This window comes from Aphanomyces invadans (assembly GCF_000520115.1).
Source record: "Aphanomyces invadans strain NJM9701 unplaced genomic scaffold supercont1.36, whole genome shotgun sequence".
NCBI classification, from domain to species: Eukaryota; Oomycota; class Saprolegniomycetes; order Saprolegniales; family Verrucalvaceae; genus Aphanomyces; species Aphanomyces invadans.
Genome location: NW_008580181.1, coordinates 13,651 through 34,883, shown reverse-complemented (window position 1 = coordinate 34,883; position 21,233 = coordinate 13,651). Strand labels below are relative to the sequence as shown.

The 21,233-nt window shown below is 56.3% G+C and overlaps 9 protein-coding genes across 17 annotated transcripts; 5 read left to right on the top strand and 4 right to left on the bottom strand.

The window, feature by feature from the left end:
- Positions 1-73: 73 nt before the first annotated feature.
- Positions 74-3,302, top strand: H310_12065 (the record flags this gene model as incomplete). Of its 2 annotated transcripts, XM_008878997.1 has the most annotated exons (13): positions 74-148; positions 200-265; positions 310-414; positions 474-504; positions 563-718; positions 764-1,041; positions 1,102-1,440; positions 1,541-1,861; positions 1,938-2,054; positions 2,100-2,348; positions 2,401-2,773; positions 2,837-2,920; positions 2,991-3,302. In XM_008878997.1, the coding sequence occupies 13 exons, from the start codon at positions 74-76 to the stop codon at positions 3,236-3,238; spliced, it is 2,442 nt and encodes an 813-aa protein (XP_008877219.1). In that variant the 3' UTR covers positions 3,239-3,302. The 2 variants fall into 2 exon arrangements, with proteins under 2 accessions (XP_008877219.1, XP_008877220.1); XM_008878998.1 differs by having other exon boundaries at positions 563-1,041.
- Positions 3,080-3,952, bottom strand: H310_12064 (hypothetical protein). The gene is made up of 2 exons (XM_008878996.1): positions 3,837-3,952; positions 3,080-3,777 (listed from the first exon to the last, which is right to left on the bottom strand). The coding sequence occupies exons 1-2, from the start codon at positions 3,936-3,938 to the stop codon at positions 3,268-3,270; spliced, it is 612 nt and encodes a 203-aa protein (XP_008877218.1). The 5' UTR covers positions 3,939-3,952; the 3' UTR covers positions 3,080-3,267.
- Positions 3,953-4,325: 373 nt separating this feature from the next.
- On the top strand, positions 4,326-6,152 carry H310_12063 (protein disulfide-isomerase domain). Of its 3 annotated transcripts, none has more exons than XM_008878993.1 (8): positions 4,326-4,525; positions 4,585-4,648; positions 4,708-4,789; positions 4,837-5,042; positions 5,093-5,195; positions 5,249-5,352; positions 5,408-5,762; positions 5,825-6,152. In XM_008878993.1, exons 1-8 carry the CDS (start codon positions 4,371-4,373, stop codon positions 5,953-5,955), a joined length of 1,200 nt encoding a protein of 399 aa, XP_008877215.1. In that variant the 5' UTR covers positions 4,326-4,370; the 3' UTR covers positions 5,956-6,152. The 3 variants fall into 3 exon arrangements, with proteins under 3 accessions (XP_008877215.1, XP_008877217.1, XP_008877216.1); XM_008878995.1 differs by having other exon boundaries at positions 4,329-4,525; positions 5,246-5,352; positions 5,825-6,113; XM_008878994.1 differs by having other exon boundaries at positions 4,329-4,525; positions 5,246-5,762; positions 5,825-6,113.
- A 427-nt stretch (positions 6,153-6,579) lies between these two features.
- Positions 6,580-9,685, top strand: H310_12062 (hypothetical protein). 5 transcript variants are annotated; one of them, XM_008878992.1, is made up of 9 exons: positions 6,580-6,971; positions 7,034-7,087; positions 7,138-8,123; positions 8,172-8,275; positions 8,322-8,365; positions 8,409-8,563; positions 8,614-8,732; positions 8,806-8,934; positions 9,001-9,685. In XM_008878992.1, exons 1-9 carry the CDS (start codon positions 6,592-6,594, stop codon positions 9,604-9,606), a joined length of 2,577 nt encoding a protein of 858 aa, XP_008877214.1. In that variant the 5' UTR covers positions 6,580-6,591; the 3' UTR covers positions 9,607-9,685. The 5 variants fall into 5 exon arrangements, with proteins under 5 accessions (XP_008877214.1, XP_008877211.1, XP_008877213.1 ...); XM_008878989.1 differs by having other exon boundaries at positions 8,614-8,934; XM_008878991.1 differs by having other exon boundaries at positions 8,409-8,732.
- A 114-nt stretch (positions 9,686-9,799) lies between these two features.
- On the top strand, positions 9,800-11,554 carry H310_12061 (hypothetical protein; the record flags this gene model as incomplete). Its single annotated transcript, XM_008878987.1, has 9 exons — positions 9,800-9,853; positions 9,909-10,063; positions 10,111-10,171; positions 10,215-10,440; positions 10,487-10,704; positions 10,759-10,923; positions 10,972-11,132; positions 11,196-11,297; positions 11,371-11,554. The coding sequence occupies 9 exons, from the start codon at positions 9,800-9,802 to the stop codon at positions 11,552-11,554; spliced, it is 1,326 nt and encodes a 441-aa protein (XP_008877209.1).
- Positions 11,555-11,580: 26 nt separating this feature from the next.
- H310_12060 (hypothetical protein) lies at positions 11,581-15,114 on the bottom strand (the record flags this gene model as incomplete). Its single annotated transcript, XM_008878986.1, has 7 exons — positions 11,581-11,859; positions 11,912-12,411; positions 12,491-12,615; positions 12,664-13,820; positions 13,869-14,039; positions 14,091-14,206; positions 14,250-15,114. 7 exons carry the CDS (start codon positions 15,112-15,114, stop codon positions 11,581-11,583), a joined length of 3,213 nt encoding a protein of 1,070 aa, XP_008877208.1.
- Positions 15,115-15,277: 163 nt separating this feature from the next.
- Positions 15,278-16,705, bottom strand: H310_12059 (hypothetical protein). The gene has a single exon (XM_008878985.1). The coding sequence runs from the start codon at positions 16,003-16,005 to the stop codon at positions 15,646-15,648; it is 360 nt and encodes a 119-aa protein (XP_008877207.1). The 5' UTR covers positions 16,006-16,705; the 3' UTR covers positions 15,278-15,645.
- Positions 16,706-17,107: 402 nt separating this feature from the next.
- H310_12058 (hypothetical protein) lies at positions 17,108-19,465 on the top strand. The gene is made up of 4 exons (XM_008878984.1): positions 17,108-18,770; positions 18,817-19,062; positions 19,118-19,368; positions 19,409-19,465. The coding sequence occupies exons 1-3, from the start codon at positions 17,157-17,159 to the stop codon at positions 19,235-19,237; spliced, it is 1,980 nt and encodes a 659-aa protein (XP_008877206.1). The 5' UTR covers positions 17,108-17,156; the 3' UTR covers positions 19,238-19,368; positions 19,409-19,465.
- On the bottom strand, positions 18,866-20,971 carry H310_12057. Of its 2 annotated transcripts, XM_008878982.1 has the most exons (6): positions 20,706-20,971; positions 20,456-20,649; positions 20,077-20,412; positions 19,639-20,022; positions 19,417-19,592; positions 18,866-19,362 (listed from the first exon to the last, which is right to left on the bottom strand). In XM_008878982.1, exons 1-6 carry the CDS (start codon positions 20,956-20,958, stop codon positions 19,308-19,310), a joined length of 1,398 nt encoding a protein of 465 aa, XP_008877204.1. In that variant the 5' UTR covers positions 20,959-20,971; the 3' UTR covers positions 18,866-19,307. The 2 variants fall into 2 exon arrangements, with proteins under 2 accessions (XP_008877204.1, XP_008877205.1); XM_008878983.1 differs by having other exon boundaries at positions 18,866-19,592.
- Positions 20,972-21,233: the final 262 nt, after the last annotated feature.

Sequence of the window (21,233 nt, the reverse complement as noted above, 5' to 3'; positions counted from 1 at the left end):
GCAGCGCAACCAGCGCCAACCAATGATACCTCGCGAAACGCTTTCCCGATCCAATCATTTTCCAAAGTTGAACATGGCGGCACGAGCGGCGGCACCGTCGATGACTTCTCCTGGGACGTTCGTCATGACGATCGAGTCCGACGATGAAGTACGTGCACGTAGCGTCTATGAAGGTTGACACATGATGATGGCGGTGCAGGTGGACCGTTTGGACGACAGTAGCGATGAAGAACAGGAGAAAGACGATCAAGCGGTCATCTCCAAGGTAAGGTCGCACCTCGTCGCAACGGCTTACACGGACGAGTGTAGCAACAAAAGAAGAAATTGATGAAGCAGGATGAGAAGAAACGACAGAGTGCGGCCGTCAGCGACATTGCGGAAACGTTCGAGTTTGACGACGGATCGACCTTCCGCGTACGTGAACCTCTCGACATCATTGAACATCGCCATTCGAGTCGTTCATGCCTTTGTAGACCTCGACTGGCAACTCGTGGGACTTTACAAGTATGTGGACTTGTCTCTACATTAACGCCCGATGTCGTGTTCTCATCGTGGGTTACAGAGGCCATTGCACACATCGACAACATGGAACGTCGAAGCTACGGCGACAGCGTGCGAACGACGGTGCAAAAGAAGATCGAAATCCGTCGCAAGGAGCGCCAAGACGCTCGCAAGGAGAAAAAGAGCAAGAAGGAAGCTGCCGAAAAGACAGCTTCCGGTAATGACGCCACTGGCGAAGGTCCTGTTGACGCCGCCGTGCCAGTGGACGATGGCAACGACAGCGACGACGACAGCGACAACGATGAGGCCGGTGCGGACGTTATTGAAGAGTCCAAGCTACAAGAAGCGTTGAACGAACGCAAGCAGAACGCCGGTGCGATCATGGACGCCATCGAGAAGAAGAAGGCCGACGCGTTCTTTGAGACCGAGTTCCAATCGCCGCAGCTGGACAACGTGACGTCCTTCAGCGATCTCAAGTTGAGTCGGCCGCTGCTTCGCGCCGTAAGCTCGCTTGGGTTCAACGCCCCGACGCCGATTCAGGTAAGGCATTCGTACGAGTCTGCATGTTAACGTCATTGACAATGGGATATCTGCATGCAGCAACGCGCGATTCCTGTCGCCATGACCGGCAAGGACATTTGTGCCAGTGCCCAGACCGGGTCCGGGAAGACGGCAGCGTTTCTGCTACCGATTTTGGAACGCCTTCAGTTCCGCTCGCGCCGCGTCGCCGCCACACGCGTGCTGGTCATCTGCCCTGTCCGCGAACTCGCCACGCAATGTCAATCCATGCTCGAGCAGCTGGCCAAATTTACCGATATCACGAGTGGGCTTGCCGTCGGGGGCCTCCCGCTCCGTGAACAAGAAATAGAGCTTCGTGCATGTCCCGACGTGATCATTTGCACTCCTGGGCGCATGATTGATCATCTTCGCAACTCTCGCGTACGTGAATGGACTGGTGGCGGCAAGTGCGCTGCATGCGGCGCCCCCTCCCGACGACGCGGCTGCTAGATCGATGTGTGCCTGACACTAGAGTTTGTAGAGCATTCATCTGGACGAGCTCGAGATTCTTGTGCTGGACGAAGCCGACCGGTTGCTCGAGCTTGGGTTTCAAGAAGAAGTTCAGGAACTGGTCAAGTTTTGCCCCATTGCACGCCAAACCATGTTGTTTTCGGCCACGATGACGTCAAAAGTCGACGAACTGATCAAGCTCTCGATGAAGCGCCCCGTGCGCATCTCGACCGACCCGCTTTTCGACATGGCGCAGCATCTCGTGCAAGAATTCGTCCGCATTCGCCCGACGCGCGAAGACGACCGAGAAGCCATCTTGCTTGCGCTGTGCACCCGCACATTCAAAACCAACGTACGACCGTGGCTCTCGTCCAGCCATATCCTCGTCGACTTGCGTCCATCGCGCGCTGACGGTGCCTTTCCCGTAGACGATCGTGTTCATGGAGACCAAGAAGCACGCCCATCGCATGATGATCTTGTTTGGACTGGCCGGGATCAAGGCCGCGGAATTGCACGGCGACTTGACACAGAAGGAGCGCCTCGAGGTACGGCCGTCCTGAACGCTTGGAACGCAGCTCATCCACGTGCAGGCATTGCAAAGTTTCCGCGACGGCACGGCCGACATCCTGCTCTGTACAGACATCGCCGCGCGTGGGATTGATGTCGAAGGCGTCCATGCCGTTATCAACTACCAAATGCCCAAGGACGTGACTACGTACGTCCATCGTGTCGGGCGTACGGCGCGCGCCGGCCGCAACGGGCGCGCTGTCACGCTGACGTCGGAGAACCGTCGATTGATCATGAAGGAAGTATCTCGCCACTGCCACGGATTTGTCAAGGTTCGAATGACCGGATGGTCGCCGTGCATCGAGTTGACGTTGTCGTGAGTAGAGCCGAAGCGTGCCGGATGCCGTGATTGCCCAGTGGAAGCAACGCATTGAAAACATGGAAGGCGACGTGGCGGCCGTGATGAAGGAAGAGACGATGGAGAAGCGGATGCGAGAAGCCGAGAAGGAAGCGACGCGCGTGACCAACTTGGTGCGCCACAAGGACGAGATCAACAGCCGACCGGCGCGCACATGGTTCCTCAACGAAAAGGAGAAGCAGGCCGTCGCTGCCCGCGCGGAAGAACATCGCCTGGCCAACTTGATGGTGCACGACGACAAGCCCGAGAAGAAGATCACGCTCAACCACAAAAAGCGAAAGACGGCCGAGCTGCGAGAGCGGGAACAGCGCGCGCTCGAGGACGCCGAGGACAATGAGAGTACGTTGATGGCGGCGTCCTGACATGGCGTCGCAACGACTCATGACGTGTGTGGCTATGTAGACAAGAAGGTATTCACGGCGCACCATGTCGCGGGCGCGGCCAAGAGTGCCAAGCGAAAGGCGATCGAGGAAAAGAGGAAGCTGGGTACGTGTCAATGCACGGCATGCTGCTGGTCGAACAACATCGAGAAACGACGTCATGATGGGATGGGTAGCGTCGACGTCGATCGCCGAGATCCATGAGATGAAGCGGCAGAAGAAGGAGAAAGCGATTCAGCGTAAGATTCAGAGCGGCGCGTTCGACCAAGAGAAGACAGCGCGCGAAGCCAAGCAGCCCAAGAAGAAGGCGGCCGAGGCGAATGGCGAGTTTGTATTCAAGGAGAAGATTACGTCGCTACGCAAACAGGGCAAGCGCAGTGTTCACTCGTTCAAGTCCAAGGCCCGGTACAATCGCCGCAAGTAGAGATGGCGCGCTCCGTTGACCCAACATGCTTATAATTGAACATCATGAACCCCGTCCTTGTCGATCATCTTGTAGATCCATGTGCCGCTGCGCACGAGGAAGCGTTCGTTCAACTCGTTGTTGCAGTGCTTGAGGATTTGTTTCGCTTCCGCCAACGTCAGGTTCTCGCGCCATTCGCGGTCGAGGATCGACAGGCAAAAGTGCGCGCCGTACCCCTGCGCACCGTAGTTGACCTTGCTCAACGAACCCAAGTAGTCTGCCCAGTACAAGCTGGGAACGCCATCTGACCCATCCGCGGTGGGGACGTTCGGGTTTGCCGCGTCGAACGCACCCAAGAGCAGGTTCAACTGGACAGGAGCCTTACGAAGCCGTTGCGCGAGCTCGTTTCGGACAAAGTTGGCAGCCGCGTGACCGTTCAACGTCACACCGTTCGTAAGTTGATACAGCTTCAAGTTCTTTTGAATGTACTCGCAAAACTCGACGCGGTCGGCTTGGGGTCCGCTGCCGGCAATGACTTTGTGCGAGTCCAACGCTTGGATCTACTCGACGCACAGAGCATGAGAGATCACAGGATTCAAGCACACAGAAGGACGCGTACCTTGTCTTCGTCATCTTTGTATACTAGGATCGAGCGAGCGACTTTGCTATCGGCGCCGACAATCACGAAGTCCTTTCCGACGATGCCAAAGAGCGACTCCATGATCTGGATCGAGCTCAAAAGGAGAATTGCACCAGCCCCAGATCCTGGTGGAACGTTATATCCATTTAAACAGGTTTTTGAGAACGGAAAGTATGGCGTTCCCGTTGATACCCGAATGGATTTCCATGCAATACTCTCTTTCGAAGGTACTATGTATAGGAGTATTTATAATATATGGCAGGTCCACGACTTGATGCTGCCATTCGGTTCTCGTGCGCGTGCCAGCCATGAACGCCGCATGACGCATGACGGAATGCCGCAGGCACCATTCCGTCGCTACGTACATGTCTTTGATGTTTGTCAAGTGCGGGCGTACGGCGCAGACGAATCGCAGTTCACAGAAGACGGCTCGATGGTGAAGTTGGAGTATCCATTCTCAGAGGTTTTGCCGTTTGGTGCACCAAACAACCAAAGATCTCCACGCGTCGTCAGATGTCGTCGATGGGGCGGCGCGCCGCGGTTCTGGCCGCGATGGTGCTCCTACAAGTGTGTGTAGCGCAGCAAGTGCATGTGTTGACGAGCAAGAACTTTAAGCAATTGGTTCTCGACAGCTCGGACTATTGGCTCGTGGAGTTTTACGCCCCCTGGTAGTGAACATCTTTGTCTTTTGTTGGTCCTGATGGTGTGATGTGTGTGTGTCCGGCAGGTGTGGCCATTGCAAGAAGCTCGAACCCGAGTGGAAAGACGCTGCTAAGAAACTGAAGGCGAAGGTGCGAACCCTCCCCCAACGCCTCGATCCATCAGCGCCATGTGTGCGCGTTTTGCGTAGGCCAAGCTGGGCGCTGTTGACTGCACGGTGCACCAAGACCTCGGCCAAAAGTACGGCATTCAAGGCTATCCAACCATTAAAGGTGCCTCCAACGTTCCTCTGTGGCGTTGATGATGCTGGTCTGGATAGAATTCGGCAAGAACAAGAAGAAGCCGAAAGACTACAACGGTGGTCGTCAGGCCAGGGATATTGTCGGCTACGTGCAGAGCAATCCCGACGCTGGGTTATTTGAGCAAGTTGACATGCTCACGTACGCCACGGCGCACACGTTCTTCGAGCCGCAGAAGCGACCTAAAGTAGTGTTGCTCGGGCGCAATCGAAACAAAAAGGGCAAGGTTCGTCCTCGCAACAACGTGGCAACGGGATCGTTGAACGTCGTCTCTAGCCGCGATGGCTCGAGGAAGTTGCGCAGCAATTCCGTTCCAAGGTGTCCTTTGGATTCGTCCCTGGCAGCGACGACAAGATCGCGACCCACCTCGGCATCCGAGGTGGAGTACACCCTCCGTTTCGATCGCACGAACTCACATGGGATCGATAGAAGAAGATCGACCACTCGTTCTGGTGGCCATCGGACCCGAATATGTGTGGACGAAATTGAGCCAAGTCGACACGATCAAGGACGACGTTGTCGCGTTCGTCAAACAAGTACGTTGGAGAGCGAAGTCGAGTTGGGTCGTGCACAACTTGTGGCGTTGTCTAGTCGCTGAAAGGCACGTTCGACGAACCGAAGGTGCTGCCGGCGTTCCCGCCCCCGCAAAACTCGGCCCCGAAAAAGAAGCCGCCGATCGGTGCCATCCAGCAGATTCACGCGTCCACTCTCGAGTCGCTGTGCTTGAAGGGCGCGTCCAAGATGTGTGTGGTCTTCCTGCCCACGTCGTTGGCCTTTGACCTCAAGCCGACGGCCAAGAAGTTCCGCCGGGACCCGCTGAGCTTCTTCTATGTACACCCAGATGACCTCGGGTTCCACAGCCAGCTGACCCAGTGGCTCAACTTACCACCGACGTCCACGAACCGGTGCTTGGTGTTCAAGACAGGGAAACAAGTGCGAGTGACAGGTACATTCGATGGCCGTTCATGGAGACATCTTGCATGCCGTGCTGAGCTCGTGTATGCGTAGACCTGGCCAAAGTCGAAGGAACCGCCGCTCTCGACAACCTGCTCGTCCAAGTCCTGGATGGACTCCACCCGTCCCGTGCCGTCGTGACAGCTCCTTTTGAGCCACCAACGACGCACTCGGACGAGTTGTAGCGCGCTTGTTCCGTCTCTATCCCGTCGGCGACGTTCCCCTGCCGCTTGAATGCTCACGTTGGCCCCATCCATGGGTGGCGACGTTTCTCCGACGGCATGGTGATGGTTTGGAAATGTCGGGTCGTATAAAATTATACAGGCACCGTTTCACGTTTAAACTAGTCCGGTGTCACGTTTAAACCGTACGCTAAAATTCCAAGCGATGAATTTTTGGACCGTTCAAGAGGAACATGGACAAGCACACGACTGGAAACGGGCACATCGCGAGCCCAACTGCAACTCTAGATATGTTCACCAAACACACCGTGATGCATCCTACGTACCTCAGGAACCTCCAACTGCTCTTGAGGTGCAGTGCGCGATGGATTTATTTCGATGCTACTTTGTCCTTGACATCCTAAAGGTACGCATCGCGCCTGGCATGCATAAAAGCGTTAGTGTGTCCTATCTAACACGTGTCCGGGGGGATCCAGCTTCAATTCCCCCTGGTCGAACCGTCATTGGCACTTTTGACCACCGTCTTGTATTTTAGCGTCGAGGGGAGAGTGGTTTTTCAGCAGAGATTGGATGAGCGTATTGATTTTGACAGGTACGACCGTGTCATGAGAAAGTTGAAGCGCGGTGGAATCATTCGCCATGTGGGGAGATTCCACGCGCGTCGGTGGGTCCAGCAGCAGCAGCGGCGCCATGGCTCACGTCCCCGTCAAGACACACCCGCTGCTTGCAAAGGCGGTTGTTCGCGTTCCAAAGTCCAATCAGACAGAAACTACCGACCCCGCGGCGCCTTCAACGTCCGTGTCCCAGCGCATTCACGATGCTGCCCACGTCGACGAGAACGTGTTCTTGTCGTACCATGAAGCATCGATCGCGATGGCGCTTCCAGAGCCACATGTTACCCAGCGCAACACGAAGCTCGTGCTCGTCGAAGACTACGTCCGTCTGTCCACCATCGTCAAATCCGAACCATGCGACGTCCGCCCGTTGGGCTACTACAAGTCGCCCGACGGCTTTGACATGTACGTGTGCCTGGTCTCTGTCATAAACGAATCGACGTGCGAACGTCATGCGGTCGCTGTAGTTATGTATTTGAGTGTACGCTTGGCTCCGTCGACCGGCCGTCGCATGTAAAACGGTACGACGCCATCTCGACCGTGCGCCGGCTCAGTCCTTGTCGATGTGCAGATGGAAGATCCATCGTCGATACCGCCACTTCGACTTGCTCTTGTCTCGGCTCATCGAGTTGTCGTCGGTGTCGTCGGCGAGGTGGCCGTCGTTATCTGGCTCGTACCTCCAAATGTTTCGCGCCAAGCACTGCAAAGACCGCCTGGTCGAGCTGCACTCGTGGCTTGTCAAGGCGCTCGAGATGCTGCAATCGTTGTCGCCTTCCATCGAAGCCAGCGACACGGTGGCGACGCAGTTTACGTGCTTCCTCTTTGCCGCGGCCAACGTGCCGTACGTGACGTTTCCGTCGCTGCCGCTCTTTGCCTGGGCACATGAACAAGTGTACGTTCGGCTGACGTCCAACGTGCCGGCATTGTACCCATCGCGAGTGCAGAACCAGCTCGCTGCCGACTCGAGTCGCCTCGGCCTGCGCTTGACTCCGTCCACGAGCTGCATCGACGACGCCAGTGTGACCATCTACCGCGGTGCCGTTGTCTCTGGCGTCCTCCGCGACTCGTTCGACGTCCCAAACGTCCAATATGTCCGCGTCGGTAGCCATCTCTCGCATATCAATGGCATTCCCGTCGACAACGAAGCCTTCGACACGATCTTGCTGCATCTGCGCAATCTCGCGCGGCCGATGCACCTGACCTTCACGTACGATCGTCGCCCGCAGTCTGTGGATCGCCCCTTGTCCGAGTCGGACCTGCGGCGCCACGACCGCCTTCAGTCGTCGGCCGGGTCGACCTGCAGCGGCCGGAAAACGTCAGCGTCGTCGATGGGCGGCGCGACCGAATTGCAAACCCCCCTGAACGTCCTCGGCTCTGTCCTTACCGACACGTTTGGCAGTCGCAAGCGCACGGAAACCCTCATCTCGATCACGTCGGACGAGAACAACCAGGACGACGACGAAATCTTGTGCTGGGACGACATCCCCGGCCTCGTCATGGACTCGACGACGTCGGGGTTTTACTTTGCGCTGCCGGCACCGACGCCCCCCGCGCATGGTGTGTACCGGGACCGGAATATGCACTGAACGAGGACGGTGTGCGTAGAAGCGACCGGGATCTGGAGCACGTCGGCCGGCCCGCTCAAGATGATCCTCGCAGGGTGCAACCTGCGCGGCAAGCAAGCAGTGTTCTTGGCCGTGACGCCGCAGGTACACATCCAACATCCACTCCACCTTGTTCAGTTTTGACTCGCAGGCATTTGGTCCGTGGCGCGGCAGCGCCCAGTCGAGCTCTCGACGGTAAACGGAGCGAGCCATGGCCGTGGTGACACCGGCGTTGTAGAGGGAAGAAGCAGCCGCCAGAAGTCCGCCTCGAACGCGGCATGGTCCTTGTATCTGTCAACGGCACGTCGACATTTGACTTGACGTTCCATGAATCGATCGACCTCATCGGCCGAGCAAGCATCCCGACGGCGTTGTGCTTTCGCTGGTTCCATGGTACGCGAGTAGTGCGCAGTCATCTTTGGCACGTCATAGCGCATGGGTAGACTACAGCTTGTTTCTGCACCCGAACAGCGACCATGCGATGCCCATGATCTATCGGCCGACGTCTGCGCCGCCAAGTGCAGTGACCGAGGCCGAGATAGCGTGCTTTGTTGAAGCGCAGGCAAGTGCTGTCGGTGGATGTTGATGCTTGGGATGGTCGTGACGACGGTGGTGGGCTTGCCATGGATCTATAGACCAAGCTCAGCGGGCTGCTCCATCAAGCGCTGACCGAGAACGCGTCGCTTCGGTTGGAGCTCCAAGTCGTCCAGGAATCGAATCGACACCTCCGCGACGACCACTCGGCCGCGTCCAGAGTTCACACGGTACGGCATGCAAATGGACGGCTGCCGTGAATTCGACGTCTCATGGGCGGCTCAATGTGCATACAGACCACGGCCCAAGACACGGATCGGCTCATTCGACGATGTAACCAACTGCAAGCCGCCCTCGGCGCGGAGCGGGTTCAAGTTCAGCAGACGGCCAAGGAACTGCGCAAGGCCGAGCAGAGCGTGCGGGACGTCGAGCGTCGATTCGAGAAAAAGTTGGCGCATGCCCACGTGCTGGCAAACCAGCGCGCCAAGGCGCACGAACAGCGGTGCATCGAAGAGAGCCGGAAATCGATTGAAGCGGCCAAACGCGCGGCCGAGGCGCGCACCAAGCGGCAGGTGGACGAAGCGTTGGCCGCGCAGCGACGCCAAAACAATTTGGACATGCAGCGGCTCGCCGAAGACAATGGCGAAGAGATTGAGTTTCTGAACCAGCAACTCGCGCTGTGGAAACATCAAGTCGAAGTGCTGACTGAGAACGACAAACGCAAACAGCGCAGCACCGCGATCGGGTCGCTTGCCCCCAAGACGAGCGAAGACGAAGACTTGCTCGACGGCCGTGACCGCCGACGACAGTCGATCTCACTCGACGATCGGGAAGGCGGCGCGAGCGAGTCGCAGTCGTTCTGGGGGCGCGTGTTCGAGCCAGTCAACTGCGACGAAGCTTGACCTACCTAGCACGTGTATTTAATCCTTTCAAGGTCGTTCCATCGAGAATGAGAGCGCCATCAAAACAGCACGCGAGCGCATCCATGCCTACCCGCAGTTTCCTCGCGCCGTCCTTCATGGACCGATGTGGCCGCGGATGAGATCGGCGTTTCACGAGAGTAACTGTTGATCGTGCGCAGCAGCGTCGCCCAAGATGATGATGGTGGCATGGCTCGTGTGGCTGGCAGCCGTGTGGGGCATTCCTTTGGTGCGCAGTCTGAAGCGGCGGCGGCGCCGTGGGCTGACGCCTCTCGATGGCGTAGGCTGGTTGTGCGAATGTCGTGTATTACCAGCGAATGGACGGAGCTGGACCGACCGATGTCATGGCCCGATTCACCGACTCGCAAGCGACAATCGTCGCCGGGTCCAGCGCGTGGAACAAGATTTTGGGAATGGCCGTGCATGACGAGAACGCAAAGTTGGTTGGCGCCCGGTCGCCGCTCTCTCAAAGATCGCTGGTTGTAGGCTGTACTGGTCAGACGGGCATGTCATTTGGCGCAGCAACGTCGATGGCACGAGCAGAGAGGTGTGCGACGTGCAGCTCGTGCACAGATGCATGCATTTCGTAGGTCTTTCTGGGGGCAGTCGCCCGCGTGACATGGAAAGGATACAACTTTGGGGCAGTGGGGACGCCCGTCGCCCTCACAGTGCTGACGCAACGATGCTTGAGCATTGTGTCGAGGACGCCGACGGAGGTGACGTGTGAGATGCGAGTCAATTCTGCGCTGGCCGCCGCCGCGACTCCAATTAAAGCCGCCAGTGTCTCGATCGAGACGGAGTTTGGGCATGCGAGAGGTAATGGGTCGCCATGTGTAGCGGTCGTCAAGCCTTGGATCGCCAGGAACAACGGATGGGGCGGACGACCTCTTTGCGTCCAAAGCATTCACAAAGCCTCTGGTCCAGTCGGTGTCGATTCAAGTGACGTATCCATCGCCACACGAGCTCGCCATCGACAACGTCGACGCGAACGCGGCATGGCTCTACTTTGCCGACCCGGACCACGGGACGATTTACCAGACACACGTCCATGACAGCCGGGTCCGCGTGGTTGCTGCACGAGTACCGAACGATCTCCCGTCCCCGAGCTTGAGCCCAACTGGATGGTGCGGTTAGGAATGGAGCGTCCGGGGGCTGTCCATCTTCGGGTCGATCTTGCGATATTCAGTCGAGTCGAAAGGCACGGTATTCGCTCTCGACATGGCCAACGCGACCGCCGCTCCGATTCCGATCGTGGTCAAGCTGACGTCCCCACGAGGCATCGCGCTCGATCACATTCACGTTCGTGATGCAGCGCCTCTTCTCGATATCGTCATGCGGCGTATCTAGGCAATGCTGTACGTGGTCGAGCGAGGCGGGAAGATTTACCGCGCTCAAGCAGACGGCATGCGATTCCCCAACCGCCAGCGGGACATGGTACAGGTCGAGCGCGTTCTTGGCCTCAGCACATTCACGCGCCTCCATGGTGTCGCTGTCGATGTTGCGAACGGGTGCGATTCCTTTCTGCCGTTGATCAAACGTTTCCGACGCCGGATGTCTTTGGTCGTGTGTAGAGTTCTCTACTGGACGGAATGCGGGACAAACGTCGTCGGTCGCACGCTATTGAGCTCGATGGAGCGGCAAGTGGTGGCTGGCCGTCCCAATTCTGTCGTCAAGTACGTCTCCCTCGTCGAAATCCCAACCCTCGTTGAAATACACACACATCTTTCTTGACGTGCGCTGTCCTAGCTGGCCGCGTCACGTCCATGTTTCACGTCAAAGTGGCAACGTGTTTTTTTCCGAGTACGGAGGTCGCATTTGGACTGGCGACGCGACAGCGCCGTTCACTGCCGTTGTAAACGATGCGTCCGCGTCCATGGTCGAGACCAACGCGATGGACCATCGACCCGTCCACTTTTTCGCCCTCGACTAAGCCAATGTTTTAACAAACACAATCACTTACTCGTACAAGTTCCTCAGCGTTAGTAAAAGGTGGCTGAACGAGTCGTGCTGCTGCTCGGGCGTGTAGATGGTCGCACGATACATGGCTTTGAACCGGTCGGTGTGGTGCTTGGACCCGCTTTTCACGAGTTGCAAGAGATATCCCTGCAGGGTCTGCAGCAGCGTCGGCACCAATGCGTTTAAGTTGGCTTGTTCGTGGGGCGGGAGCTTGTCCAGGTGCTTGTACGCGTCGAACGTGTTGAGCATGACAAGCAGCGCGTGCTCAATGTCTTCCGTCTGTCCCCACGCGCGTGATACGCCTTTCTGGTGAAAGCGCAGATGGACTCACCTTAGTGGACGACGCGTACAACTGCGCGAGCTCTTTGTGGATCAACACAAAGGTCGTCCCGACTTCGACTGCTCCAAAATATTCGAGCGCTTTCTCGTAGTGGCGGCGGGCGAGCTCGAGCCGCTGTTTCACCGCGCCGTTGGACACGCGCTGGCTGTAATATGTGGCCATTTGATAGTGTGTCGCTGCAACTTGGCGTCGGTCGCCGAGGTCGACATACATATTGAGTGCTTTGTAGAATTTTTCCAGGACGACAGGAGCCTCCTTGGCGACAACGCTCAAGTGCACGGCCCACACCAAATACGTGAGCGCGAGCTCACCGTTCACTTTGACATGGAGCTCCGCACTAGCTTTCGCTTGCTTGAGGAGGCCTTGGGCCTTTTGACACAACTCGATTGCTTGTGTGTAGTGGGACAGCGCGACGCTGGACGGTGCCTTTTCCGCGAGAACCTTGTGCAAATTGGCCAAATTGGCGTAGATGAGGGCGACGTTGATGCCATCTAGAGCGTAACACGAGAGAAAAAACCACACTTCAATACACCCTCGTCCATTCCCCCCCCCCGTGACAAAATTTTATACCTTCGATGGCGTCAAAGATGAGGCTTCCCCCTTCAAACCACAGATACGCACGGGAATAAGCGGCGCAGCGCATGTAGAACTTGCCAAACTCGTTGGCAGCATTGCCCAGCTTCTTGACGAGGATGCTAAAACAAGTCGTTAGAGCCTGGGGACGACAACGACCCAATACTCACACAAACTGATCGGCGGTCACTTGGGGGTCCAACCCGTACAAGTAGGCGAAAAATGCGATGTAGAGCAGCGATTCCTTTGTGTCGGACACGTCGAGAGGGAGTTGGAATGCGGTCTCGCTCGCCGCACGAGTTTTGACAAAGACGCTGGACAGGACGCCTTCAGTGTACGAATCGGACGGCAAGATTCCGCCTCCGACAACTGTAAAGACATGGATGAGGGCCGCCACGTTGGCCGAGTCTTGATGGGGGTCGAGGACGTTCGCGACGTCGCCGACGGCTTCCAGCACACTCGCGCGGCATTCCTCCATGGAATGGCACAGTTTCCGTCCCGTTTTGTTCGCCTTGGAGACGCCCCCAAAGTCGAGTTCGTCCACGAGGGTCGTAAAGAACAGTTTGCCCGTGACGGGGCCGATCACGTGGCGGGGATGGGTGGGGACGGTCATGGATGGCATGTACTTGCACGCGTCGACGAGTGCCGCGATCGTGTCACTATGGCGCTGGTTTTCCAAATACACGGCCGCCAATTGGAGACACGTGGACGAGTGCTTGAGCTTGAGCCGAAGCACTTCTTCCTCGACAAAGTGTCCCACGTCATCGTCGTAGTCGTCGTCGTCTTCAGTGCCGTCTTGAAAGTCCGCGACGGGGGACGCCGGAGTGTTCTCGACCAAATCGCGGTCTTGCATGTGGTGGAGAAGGCATCCTTCGAGGACGTGGATGCTGTGCACAAGGTGCTGGATGGCTTTTGTCAGTGCGTCGATAGCGTCGTGGGACGTGAGGCTGCTCAGGTCGCGGAGGTACGTGTCCGCCATGGTTTCTGCGACCGTGGCAGAGATCGAGTCTTGCGCCTTGGACGATGTTCGATACGCCGACGTGGCGTCGGTCTCGTTGGTCGATCGGATTTCGTCGAGAAGGTCCAAACACGTTGCGAGAAGCTCTCGCTGTCGCACGCGGAGTCGATGTTGCAGTGACGGCGATTCCTTGGCGGAAAAGATGAGCCGGCCGGCGCGCGTGGCGAAGCGGTAGCACAGCATCGCCATCATATACTTCCACTTGCGCTGCTTTCCCTGAGACAGCATGCGCACGTCGTACAGTCGCAGCGACCGGCTTCCCTCCTCTCGAAACAACCAATACGTCCCATTCGACTCGGAGCAATTTTGCTACGCCAGCGTGAGTGCCATTTTGTGCCTGGAGGGCAGGTCGTGTACCTGCAGAAAACGGAGCAGCATTGTCGCATTCATGTTGACATCTTGGATATCAAACAACGGGTGCGAGGGAGATCCGTTCAAGTGTGGAATATCGCGGGTTTGCAGGAGCTGGTACCCGCGGACGTACCCATTGGAATGCATGCAAATGGCGAGCTCGGGGATGTTTGCGATCTGCTGGAGAGTGACCCACAAGGACGAGATGAAGCAGGGGGAACGACGTACAACGTTGTCGAGGTAGTAGTCTAATGCGGTGCACAGCGAGAGCTCCTCATTGACGTCGTGGAGCTTTAGCGACACTGCCGGGTGATCTTTGTTGCTAAAGAGCTGTACGTCACTGCCTAAGATCTGACCAAATTACGGCCGGCAATTGAATATCCATACTCACCATTTTCATATCGTGGAATGTCCAGGAGAACGTGCGTGGAAAGGCCGGCACGACGTCGGGGTGACGGTCGCGCTTCTGGAGTTGGACCTTTCGTTTGTGCTTGGTTGGACACGAGATGGCTTGCTGTGGCGTCGGCAGCGCAGGTGGCGGTGGCGGCGTGAGCAACTGCGTGCTCTGGTAGATGAAGTTGTCGAACAGGTGCGTGGACGACACGTCCGAGCTAGGCAAGAACGTTCGGTTTGATGACTGGTCGGTATGGTTGATTTGAAGCACTTCGTTGCACGCGTCGAACCCCCTTGGTAAGTCCTTTTCGTCGACTTCGCCATCCACGATCAAAGTGTTGCCGACTCGATGGATCGCTAACGATACGCGTGTGTGGGAGTATGGCATCTTAAACAACGTCTTAATGTTCTCGGCGGGGCCAAGAAAGTGCACAATGTCGTCTTTGGGTTGGGAAGACGACGAAGAATGGCTGTCGGGTCGTCGAAACGTTGTCTGCGGGAGAGCTTGAAAGTCTTCATAGCCGTATTCATCGCCGCACCCGGCCAGTTCCACGTGACTCCCGTGCAGTCGAAGGGACATTTGCTTCCGACTTGTGCGCATAAGACTCTCCATGTGGACTTGGCGTTGCAGCGCAGTCGGTGCTGTATTCAGGTTGGTGTTGGCGTCGAGTTGTTTGAATTGAAACGACGGCGCTGACACATGTACCAAACTCAAGTCCGTCCCTGACGTCAAGGCCAGGCCGGTGTCGTTCGCGGGGACAACTACCATTTGATCTGTATGAGCTGCTGCGCCTTGGTCAATTCGAACGAGCTGCAGGTTCTGCTCATATGCAGTGAACTCTGCCGCGTCCGCCTCCATCGTCCCGCACTTCTCCCTACTCATGCTTCGAGAACGAAATTCGCCATTTAAAAATCCGGCAGATCCAGCGAAGCGAAGTTCGAAGTCGAATTCGTCCCATCGGATTGGTTTATGAAACTTCGAAATACGGAAGCGTATTGCAACCCTTGGCACAGAAGGATACCCACGACGGCAACACACCGTCCCTCCGAGCCCGCTTGCCCGACGTCGTGCGAGGCGAACGATGCCCCTGAGTGAGATGGAAGGGATGCCCCGTTCCGTTGGTATCGTGGATGCATCTATATTGGATGCATCTAGCCCCACAGAGACCACAAGCAGTGTCAGTCTCGACATGGATTTGTTGGAATCGTCGACCAACTGTGCTCACGACGTCAACGCTAGCAAGCGGTCATGCTCGCATTGCGACAGTAAAATCGATACACCGCACGAACGAAACGAGTACGACGTGACTCTCGAGAAGGATCTGTACGGCCTTGGGATATACTTCGCGAAACACTCGGATTCCGCGATTGTCGACCTCCACGTTCCCTTCTATAAGTTGCCGTCGGGCCGATCGGCACCAGGGGAAGCCTGTGGAATGATCAAGCCAGGGGATGTACTGCTCCGCATCAACGAAGAAGACATCACGTCGTACAAATTTGAAGAAGTCGTCGAAGCCCTGCGCAACCTGTCATCCGGCCACGTCGTGCTGCGCTTTCGCTCCCCAGAACCCCCGCCATTGGACATGGAAGGGCGCGCCGTCGACGAGACGCTAGAGCAGCGTATCTGGGACCTCGAGAAAGACTTGGAGCGGGAAAGAAAGTGCCGCCAAATCGCAGAGAAGAAGATGCACATGTACCGAGAAGAAGTGCTGCGGCTGACAAACGTGAATACCGTGCTCCAATGCAACATCAAATCGCTTGAAAACGACCTTCGCGCCGCACAAAAATTCGCCAGATATGCCCATGTGGCAGTTTAATATTAGTTGAATCAACTACTCTACTGCGCTACCTGGAGAGCGCACTATATTTCCCACATGACCGAGAAACTCGGTTGTGCATGACGCAGCATCGGCACTGAATCACGCGGGAATCGAACGCTCGAGTCAAGTACAGCGCCAGCCGTGAGATTCATTTGCAGTGTGTACTCGCCTGGTGTCGCCAATCGTGGCGAAACCGCAAGGAACTCTCTCAGCGTGGATGAACTACCATGATGATCGATGAATCCTTCATTCAACCTCGTTTGGCTCAAGGATGAAACTCGACAGAGCTCTGGAAGAATGGGGCGCTTCTAGTTGGAAGCTCGTCTGACCCGAGCCTTGATGCACATGAACGTGTTGCTGCTCAGACAGCCAAGGGTATCTCGACACTTAGGGCTACTACCCCCCGTTCGGAAACTCTAGTCTGAAAACACTTTAAAGTCATCATAGCAGCGTTCGTGGCGTGCGAAAACTCGATAGGCAACGATCAGAATGTCCTGTATGGTCCATCACGATGGAAATCAGACCCGAAAGATGGTTGATTTGAAAGGAATTCGTCATGTCATGCGTACACATACAAGAGGTGGAGAGCACATGCAGGTGGAGGACGATAGAGCTGCTCAGACAGCCAAGGGTATCTCGACACTTAGGGCTACTACCCCCCGTTCGGAAACTCTAGTCTGAAAATACTTTAAAGTCATCATCGCAGCGTCGATAGCGCACGGCGGCGGAAATGCGAAAATGAACCAAGTGGAAACATGCCGACGTTTCGCACCAGTCGATTGGAGTTTCTGTCATAGCCAATCAAAACGATGGATGGATTTGATTGGTTGCTTCAAGTTATAAAGCTCTGTGATTGGATGAAATCTTTGATTTCCATGGTTGCACGCCAGATCTTGATTTCACTATGGATGATGCCATTGTGGCGCATTTTTATGGTGGCGACGTTACTCGGATAACACAAGTTTATCCGGATTCCAGGCGGATTTAGTAGCTGCAAGTTAGTAGATGAAAGACTAGTAGCTACTAACATTTCTTGCGGCCACCATCAACGAATCCTTCTCGGCAAGGCGGCGGCGGTGCGATGAGTGGAAAGAAGAGCGTGGTGAAGAACCGAGCCCCAGCGCCGATCCAAATTACAGCGGAGCAGCTTCTACGTGAAGCACAAGAGCGGAAAGAAGAGTCTGTGAAGCCGTCTCGACGACGCATCACTGATGTCGAAGAGCTCGAGGAGTACCGCATGAGCAAGCGCAAGACATTCGAAACAGAGATCCGACGGCAGCGACATCACTTGGGCACGTGGATCAAGTATGCACAATGGGAGGAAACCCAGCACGAGTTTGCTCGTGCTCGGTCTGTGTTTGAACGTGCACTAGACGTGGATTACAAGAACCATTCCCTTTGGCTTAAGTATGCCGAAATGGAGATGAAGAACAAGTTCATCAATCATGCGCGAAATGTGTGGGACCGTGCCGTGAGCTTGCTGCCTCGAGTGTCTCAGTTCTGGTACAAGTACGCGTTCATGGAAGAGATGGTTGGAAACCTCGACGCGGCGCGAGCGATCTTTGAGCGATGGATGGAGTGGCAGCCCGACGATCAAGCATGGTACTCGTACATCAAACTGGAAGTTCGTGCAAAGGAAATCGAGCGCGCCAGGGCCATCTACGAGCGGTATTTGATGTGCCACGTCGCCGAGCGAGCGTACCTCAAGTTCGCCGCTTGGGAAGAAAAGGGGCAGGACCTCGCGCGCGCCCGAACCATCTACGAGCGCGCGATGGTCGAATTGCGTGAAGACGAGCGCAGTGAAAAGACATACATTGCATTCGCGGCCTTTGAAGAGCGTTGCAAGGAATTTGAGCGAGCGCGCGCCATTTACAAGCACGCGTTGGACACGTTGCCGAAGGACAGCGCGGTGAATCTATACAATGCATTCATCAACTTTGAGAAACAGAATGGTGATCGAAGCCGCGTCGAGGAAGTGGTCATTGCGAAGCGCCGCGTGCATTACGAAACCCAAGTGGCCAAGAACCCGATGGACTACGACTCGTGGTTTGAGTACATTCAACTGGAGGAAGCCGAGGGCAATGAAAGCTTGACGAGAGAAGTGTACGAGCGCGCCATTGCCAACGTCCCGCCGGTCCACGAGAAGATCTTTTGGCGACGATACATCTTTCTCTGGATCAAGTATGCAGTGTACATGGAGCTGGTGGTGGAGTCGACGGAAGATGCCCGGCAGGTGTACCAGCAGTGCTTGGCTGTCATTCCCCACACAACGTTTACGTTTTCCAAGGTGTGGGTGCTGTACGCCAAGTTTTTAATTCGACAAAAGGACGTGGCGGGCGCGCGCCGCGTCCTGGGCGAAGCGCTCGGTCGATGTGCGACAACCAAGCTCTTCCGCAGCTACATTGCGCTGGAACTCATGATGGGCGAAGTCGACCGATGCCGAAAGCTGTATGAAAAGTGGCTGGTCTTTGCCCCGCACAACTGCGTCGCTTGGAAACAGTACGCTGATTTGGAGAGTGGCGTCGGTGAAGTCGACCGGGCCCGCGCCATCTTTGAGTTGGCCATCCAGCAGCAAGTGTTGGACAAACCCGAAATGATGTGGAAGGCGTATATCGATTTTGAAATTGAGAACGAAGAACTGGACAATACGCGCGAACTGTACGAGCGGCTGCTGGAGCGAACCAAGCATGTCAAGGTACGCACGGCTGCGGCGGTGTATGCAAACGATGTGCAAAATGTAGGTGTGGATCAGCTTTGCGCAGTTTGAAGGAACGCACTTCGACGCGGACACGGCTCGCGACGTGTTTGACCGGGCGTCCAAGTGTCTCAAGGAAGAGGAGAAGAAGGAGGATCGCTTGCAGCTTGTTCAAGCATGGATCGCATTTGAAGAGGCGTTGCCGGGCAACGACGTTGCGAATATTCAAAAGGCACAGAAATTGCTCCCGCGGTCGGTGCAAAAGCAGCGAATGGCATATGCGGCGGATGGGGTACGCGTGCTCACGTGTTGTGGTTGATATGCGACTGAATCCATTCTGACGGTAGTCGGAGCTCGGCATGGAAGTGTACACAGACTACGTCTTTCCCGACGAAGAAAAGTCCCAGGCAAATCTCAAGTTGCTGCAGGCGGCGCTGCTGTGGAAAAAGCGGGCACGCGAAGAGTAGTCGCTGACTTAACCATCGTCTCAAGAGGAAATATTACACCGTCCATGTGGGCAGGGGATCGCTCGAGTCGTCACCACGCAGATGACCGACCGCCCAGCAGACACAGCACTTGTTCCGCGGATGGTCTACAGGTAGTAGTAGTACTTGGAGTCGGCGCATGACGAGCCTCAGAAAGGTACCGGTCAAAGGGGTTGAGCGCCGTCATGGACGTGACAAGGCCGAACTCGGTGGAGAACTTGGACGAGATGGGAAGCACCCCATGCCTCGCACTTGTCAGCACTTGGACGCGCTCCATGGCCGTCGAGAAGTAGCAGCACAACTCGAGCAAGACGAGACCCAACCCAAACATGTCGGACTGGACGATACCAAGAGTGAGACAAGGACAGTGGGTGGGCACGCACCTTGTCCGAGTAGCACGCTGTTCGCTGGTCCGTGCCTCCCACCTGCTCAGGCGACGCATACAAGAACGTTCCAACGGCGGTCGTGTGCGGCGAATCGACGGAGGTGGCGGAAGGGGACACCGCATCGCGTATCGAACACGTGGACAACCCAAAGTCGCCGATCTTGGCGACTCCATTGCGAAGGAAGACGTTGTCCGGCTTGATATCGCGGTGGATCACGCCATGGTCGTGCATGTGCTGGACGCCGCGGAGAATATCGCGAAAGAGCCGCATCGCGACGTCGTGGACAGCATCCGAGTCGACGCGGGACGGACCGGTCGCTCGCAGCCACGACGTCAAGTTGTTCATGGGCGAGTGATCGCACACGTGCTGGCACAGCTCCATCTACTCAAGCGAGTCGGTTCATCACACCCAGCCGCGGCTGCACAAGCGCCGTACTTGAATAAACAGGGTTTTCGTGAATTTCGTGGCGGCATCTTGGAATCGCGAGTCCCAGGATGGCTTGGACGGCGGCGTTGACATGGCCGAGGTGCTCGAGGCGTCGTTGGAGTTGCTCGCAAACTCAAAACATGGCGACGAATCGTCACTAAAGTACGCGGACGAAGCGTCGTCGGTGCTCGACGCCGTCGAGGAGGCACGGTCCGAGTCGGTCGAGTCTTCTTCGATAGCCATCCCCTTGGTTGAGCTCGTCGACTCTTCCATCCACGACGCGTAGTACCGCACGATGTTTTGGTGAGTGGGGAGAAGGGTCATCGCTTGAATCTCTCGCATGGCCTGGGGACGAGAATGAGCGAGTCGACGGATGGACGTGACCAACCTGTTTCAGGTGGTTGCCTTTGTGGGAGATTTCGACTTTTTTCACGGCAAATCGCTCGCCGTCGTGGAGGCGTTCGACTTCAAAAACGCTCCCCTGGCCTCCTCGTCCAAGAATCCCCGACTCTCTGAAGTGCAGCGTGTAGTACGATTCAATGGCGGGGGATGGTGCGAACGACATGGGCGGCGTAAAGTGCCCTGCGCACAACGAATTGAGCGGTGTTTTGTTGATGATATTGTGTGCCTAAACATACCGAGAGCTTGCGATGGCTGCGGTTGCCGAGGCGCTAGCTTTGCATACGACAAGAATTGATTGCCTGCCGCCGTGTTCAAACGGGGCACGAGCACTCGACGAGGCGAAAGCCGCCGCGGCGCCTCGACGAGAGCTTTCTGAAAGTACCCGATGAACGGATTCTTCTTGTCTACGACGATGTCCTGGCGGCTCGCAAATTGGCCGAACTTGCCCAGCAGCACCGACGCCGTCGCGGTGGCCGTCAGCGTGTTCATCGCGAGTCACTAGGAATGAATGTCAAGTGAGCTGTGTTCAACACGTGCTTCGACCGCCAAAATAACTCACCCTGCATGACCATCAGAATAGTATCTACTAGTGATGATATAGTAATAGAAACTCAGCAGCAGCCCGTCGTGCATTATCTGCAAGATTTTCAGACGGCTACTCCTTGTTCTCACATTCTTCCTTTGTGTGTTTGAATTGCATATGATTTGGCTTGATGGATTATAGTTCTTTCGCTGAGTATGCCTGCTGGACCAGTGGAGGTAGA